The 5656-nt window shown below is 52.8% G+C and overlaps 1 protein-coding gene across 1 annotated transcript; it reads right to left on the minus strand.

Moving 5' to 3' along the window:
- Window positions 1-218: 218 nt before the first annotated feature.
- CDKN1B (cyclin dependent kinase inhibitor 1B) lies at window positions 219-5162 on the minus strand. Its single transcript, XM_060254298.1, has 3 exons — window positions 4706-5162; window positions 3403-3533; window positions 219-1567 (listed from the first exon to the last, which is right to left on the minus strand). Exons 1-2 carry the CDS (start codon window positions 5145-5147, stop codon window positions 3415-3417), a joined length of 561 nt encoding a protein of 186 aa, XP_060110281.1. The 5' UTR covers window positions 5148-5162; the 3' UTR covers window positions 219-1567; window positions 3403-3414.
- Between the last annotated feature and the right edge of the window lie 494 nt (window positions 5163-5656).

Consider the following 5656-nt stretch of genomic DNA (forward strand, 5'->3'; position numbering starts at 1 on the left):
CTTCCTCTCTCTTTTAGCTTTTCAACAGTCTCCCCCCCCCCACCCTCACCACTAAAGAAATACAGGAAGAGAAAGCAAGCAAACTGTAAAAGATTTTCTGTTGTACTTTGAAATGGGGAGGGGGTGGGAAGAGCTTTGATGTTTATATCCAGGAAGTGGACAGATCTCCACTCTCACCCCAGTGCCAGGATTTATGAAATACACAACCAGCAAGGTCATTTAATATATATATTTATATATGGCAGTTTTCTTTATTGATTGCTTGATGTAAAACAATGTCTGTTGGCAACTGTTTTCACATATTATTTTAATATTAAGCTTGGCTCAGTCTGCAATCATTTAAGGACAGCCATATTAATGAACAAATTCCCTCCCCCCCCACCAAACCCCTCCCCCAAAACTAAAACAATACCCTACCAAACAGAGCATTTACAAATGCACACACACACACACACACACCAAAAAAAACTGCCACTTTGGCTTTATGGGAAAATATCTTATTCTAGATTTTAAAAAATCTTTTAACATAAATAAGTTAGTATAATTTTCTCAGTGTCTTTACAAAGTTATGTACACAGGTACATTTCAAAAATTATTTTTTTAAAAAAAACATACAAGCAATTTAAAAATACTGTTTAAAGATGTAGTATTTCTTTTCATTTACCCACCTGCAGATATCAGAGAAGTGAGTAAAAAGGAGGGCAAAAAGTTCAGGGTTCTGTCAATAGCCCCTCCCCCCTTTCCATTCCAATCATGAATTTTAAATTATTTTTGAAATTATCTGAAGTATTATAGATAGCAAACACTTCTTAGAGAAGGGAATTTAAAGGGCCCTATGGGGGGAAAAGACCCTTTATTCTGCTACATAATGGAAACAGAGTTCCTGCGTACAAATTTAGGACACCATCCCATGCAATGTTCTCCCATTGAACTTAGTATGTTCTTCCACATTCACATTCATTTTGTGGGGCAGGGGCGGGGAGAGGCAGGATAATTTCCTGCAGGAATGTGCCCTTAACAAGGAGAAATTCCATCAGCGGATTCTGTCCTTGTGCTGTAGCCCATGTTAACACGTTGATATCTTGCTTTGGAAGTTTTGGCTCCTTTGAGAAAAGGCCAGTGCATCCTTAGAGGCCATGTAAAAATGCAGACCGTTTCTCCCCATATAAATTCTCTGCTTGCTGGATTTGGGAAGCAGATTTCAAACCCATCACCTTTTACCATCCCCAAACCTTCCCAGAACCAACCAAGGGAGAAAGAGAAAGGGACTGGGGGGGATTTGATGTGCTACATACAGTAAAAACTATATACACAGGTAGTACAATGAAGCAAATGAGGAAATTCCTAATTGCAGAATGCTACATCCAAGGCTTTTAAGAGGCAGATCTTTTATGAGTGCCTGGCTTTAGTGTTAGGTGTGATTTGTTTCAGTGCTTGCAAAGAGTTCTCCATCTCCTGGAGAAACAATGATATGTTTTCTTTTTCCTTTCATTTACGAACTCTCCATCTTCCTTGCTTCACAAATCCACCGCCTCCAAAGAACAAGGAAATGAATACTTTCTGAATTCTGCAATTAAACAAAAAAAGCACAAGTCAGGAAGGAACACGATCGTTCATTTCAAAGTTAGAGAAGGAAGAATCCAATGTAGGGTTGCCAGGTCACCAGTGGGGGATGCGAGCTCCAGGTTGGGAAATTCCTGGAGATTTGGGGACGGAGCCCGAGAAGGACTGGGATCTCAGTGGTACAATGCTGTAAAATCCATCCTCCAAATCTCCAGGGGTACTGATCTCTGTAGTCTGGAGATAAGATGTAATTCTGGGAGATCTCCAGGTCCCACCTGGAGGCTGGCATCCCTACCCCAAAGGGCTCCCAGATTCCCCCCGCTGGTGCACACTGAATGCTGTTCTGGTGTGGCCATAGAAAAACTGCAGAGCCAGCAGGCCTTGCTAGAGGTAGTTTGCTTCAGCTAGCCAGATAAAACCAGACTATGGATCTCCAGAAACCTCCAAACTTTGGCAGGATCCGCCCACAGCCTGTCAGGTCATTTACTTATTTACACAGCACCATCTATGCAGACAGATTCATGAGTAAGACGACCTGTTATCTGTGTACAATCTCAATTTGACAGTAGGGGAAGGGCTGTGCCCTGGCTCTGTAGCCCAACCCATGGGTTCCCATCCTGGGGAACAACATTTTTGGAATGAAAAAGCTGGCACAGCTCCTTACAGGCAGAATGCAGCGATGCTGGACTGAGGCACCCCTGCTGAAATGTGATGTGTGGTGCATTTTTCTTGTTTTCCAGGAAGGAGCAGGGGAGGAACTGAAAACAAGTGTTGTTTTTTTTTGGGGGGGGGGGTCTGTCTCACACCCCTCTTTAATGGGATTGGTCCACCAAAAGACTTCCACTTCCCTTTCCAACCTCCAAGTAAACAATTAATAGTAGTTCAGCTTTCACACATGTGCTGCTCGGGTGAGTACCCTCACGAGACACGGTGTCCAAATCCAAACTTTTTCTCTTCAACCAAACTGCCAATCGAGTCTGTGAACTTTCTGAGAACACTCCAGCTCCAGAAAGCTCCACGCCCGGTTCTAGATCACGCAAACTCCTGCCCGAAGTTGCTGTTTTATTTCCAACGCCTTTTGGAATCGCCCTCAAAGCCACAAGGAAATGCCCACGATTTCACATTTTAGAACAAGCCAGCCTCCAAAGAGGCTTGAAAAGAAGCCAAGTCGCTATTACTTGGACTTCTCAGCCCCATCAACAGCAGTGCAAACCGGGAAGGCAGCAGTCCTAAACGTGGGCGCCTGCTTCTGAGTAAACAGAACAGAGCAGTTAAGCGGTGGTTTCAGGATAGCAGACGGTGTCTCCCCTTTGCAGAGGCCAACATTCTCAGGAAAGTGTTTAGCAAAAGAAATGCTGTTGTTTTGGAATGGCAGGGCTTTCCTTCCAGACAGCTTTTAAGCGTAAACCCAAAGGAAGTTGTTTGCTTGCAGTCTGAGAGAGAGTGCAATCATCAAACAAATCTTTTTTTTTTGTACACCCATTAATGGTGCCAGCGCCCTGGCCCTAACATTCGTGCAGCCTTATTTTGTTTACCAAGCCCACCTTGCTTTCAACTCTCACTCAAATCAAAAGGAGTTGGGGGGGGGGGGTGGATCAGGCTACAGGTGCGTTTAAGACTACAAAACAAGATCCACACAAGCTCTGTTCTGAAATCCACCCCGGCCACACAACAAGTGAAACCTCCAGCGTGCAAATGGGAAAGGTTTCCTGAGGCCCTTGGCTCCCCCAAGCATTCTCAGAACTCCAGTCCTGGCAGAGCCGGGCGTTTGGAAACGGCCCCACCTTTTCTGCCAGCGACGCAACTTTCGACCAGATGCGAGCAGGAAGGAAAACCCACCAAATAAACAATCTACGTCTGATGCCGTCTCGGGCTGGATTTCTTGGGTGTTTGTTCCACTGAGCTGGCGCTGGGAGAGTCTTCAGGAATGACCTCTGTTGCGTTGGCTCTTTTGTTTTGATGAGAGGAATCTGGTAACAGGGGAAGTTTAAAAAAAAACAACACCCTTGAAGCAGGGGAAATATATTTTTAAAAATCCCTTTGCTGCTTGGGGTTGGGGTCAATGCCAGGCTTAAAGGGGAGGAACGCAGCAGCTGGGGGGTAAATCTCCCATTTCCCCTCCCCAGTCATGAAGCATGCACAATTTGTCACAGCGTTATGGATACAGTGGGGGCGAGGCTGGGGGGGGGGGCACGTCGTTGATCTGGCTGCAGACGGTTTCGCCACCAGCCTTCACCCTTGGTCAAGACCCCATTTCCAAGGGCTTGTTCTAGAGTCATCCCACTAGCCTCAGCAGTACCCCTGCTTAAGAGGCTCAGACCGTTTGTTTATTCCATGCCTGGTTCCTTTTCTCACCCAGGTGGGAGCTCAGTGCTCCTTCGCCCCAGAGAAACCCTCCTGCCTGGAAACAAGGGAGTCCTCTGGCCCCTGGTACAAACCGAGAGGCTTTTTGGAAGGTCCAGCCTGCCTTGTTTCAGAGGCTATGGCAGGGGCTGAAGCCCAGAACAACCCCGATCGCAAACAGGGCCTTAGGCTTAAAGAGTTCCCGGCTTTCCCTTTGGCTAGGGCGGCCCCACTGAAACCAGCATCCCTGCCCCAACCCTTAGCTTGTCTGGAAGCCAGCAGCACTGTTCGGTTTCAAGCAAGGGCCAAGTTCAGCTCCAAGCCCTCAAGGGCGCTTCCACTTGGGGGAGCAGCCTCCCCCCGCCCCGGGTTTTCTCCTGCCTTCAATGGGATATCTTTTGGGGGGCGGGGGGGGGCAGAACAGCCAGCCAGCGATGCCTCGGCCAACGGGATACTCCTGCCCCCCTCCTAGCCTAGACTTCTGGGAAGGAGAGCACTGAAGCTTGCGGTCGAGATTTCCTTCCCAACAGGCAGGGATGGGAGTCGATGCTCCGCCGGCTTTCTCGGAAGGTCAGATTTAAGGAGGCGATGGAGCCTCCGGGTTCAGAAGCAGTCTACCTCCGAGCGGCAGGAGCTGGGTCCAAACACGGGGGTTGGGGAGGGAGAGATCTATGCCCGAGGGGGTCGGGGGCTCTCCGGCTGGCCTCTCAAGGAGGCCAGAGGGCCGGAGCGCAGGCTCAAGAGAGGGTCGCCAGCTCGCCAGGAAAGCCCCCCGGGGGAGAAGCGGGAGACGCCTTACCGTCGGGTTCGCCGTCGGCGAGTCGCTTCCTGGACCCGGCGGCGGCGCTGAGCTCGGGGGGCGCCTCGGCGGTCCTGGGCGGCTGTGGCGTTGCGCGTCCGTGCGAGCGTCGGGGGCTGGCGTCGGGCTGCTGGGGCTGGGCCGGGGCTGCTCCTCCGCGGAGCCGGGGGGGCCGGCTGTAGAAGTCGGGCAGGGCGTCGGGGGCCAGGGCGCGCCACTCGTAGCGGCCGTCGAGGGGCCGGTGGCGCTGGAAGTCGAAGTTCCACTTGGCGCGGCTCGCGTCGGCGAGGTGGCGGGAGTGGCGGCGGAGCTCCCGGGCTAGCTGCTCGTGGTCGACGGGGCCGAAGAGGCTGCGGCAGGCCGAGGGCTTGGGGTAGTCGGCCTGCCGCCCTTCCATGCGCTCCAGCGTGGGGCTGCCGCTGGAGAGGCGGACGTGCGACATGGCGGCGGGGGAGCCGAGAGCGCGTCCGCCGGGAGCCGCAGCAGGCAGAGAGGGCCGCCGCCGCCGCCGCCGCCGCAGCCCGCCCCTCGCATAAGCCGCCGCCGGCCAGGCGAGGCGAGGCGGACCCAGAGACACCAGCCGGCTGGCTGCAGCGAGCGAGCAAGAGCCGGAGCCGAGCGGGGCGCCCCGCCGGAGGAACTCTACCCAGCCGCCTTCGCCGCCTGCAATCGCTGCTGCTGCTTCGTGGCCGCTCCGCCTGCCTTGGCGAGCGCCGCTGCCGTGGCCGATGTCAGGCGAGCCGAGCTGCGCTGGAGGGAGGGAGCGAGGGAGGGAGGGCGGCTGGCGGGCGGGCGGGCGGGGGCTTGGCTGGGGCGGGTGTTTTTTTTTAAAGGTGGGGGGGGAGGGAGAAACCAAGGCGAGGGGGGGGGTGTTGGAGGGAGCCGAGCCTCTTTCCCCCACTGGCCCAATATGGCGATTGAAGGGAGGCTGCCGGAGCAGGCAATGATTGA

Source organism: Heteronotia binoei, chromosome 14 (genome assembly GCF_032191835.1).
Source record: "Heteronotia binoei isolate CCM8104 ecotype False Entrance Well chromosome 14, APGP_CSIRO_Hbin_v1, whole genome shotgun sequence".
In the NCBI taxonomy this organism is placed as follows: Eukaryota; Metazoa; Chordata; class Lepidosauria; order Squamata; family Gekkonidae; genus Heteronotia; species Heteronotia binoei.

What these genes read in the sequence shown, in the direction of transcription:
- CDKN1B (XM_060254298.1), bottom strand. Translation starts at nt 5,147, where the DNA reads ATGTCGCACGTCCGCCTCTCCAGCGGCAGCCCCACGCTGGAGCGCATG. An exon ending in CGCCGACGGCGAACCCGACG is followed by an intron (nt 3,534 to 4,705) that starts GTAAGGCGTCTC and finishes CCCTGTTACCAG; the next exon opens with ATTCCTCTCATCAAAACAAA.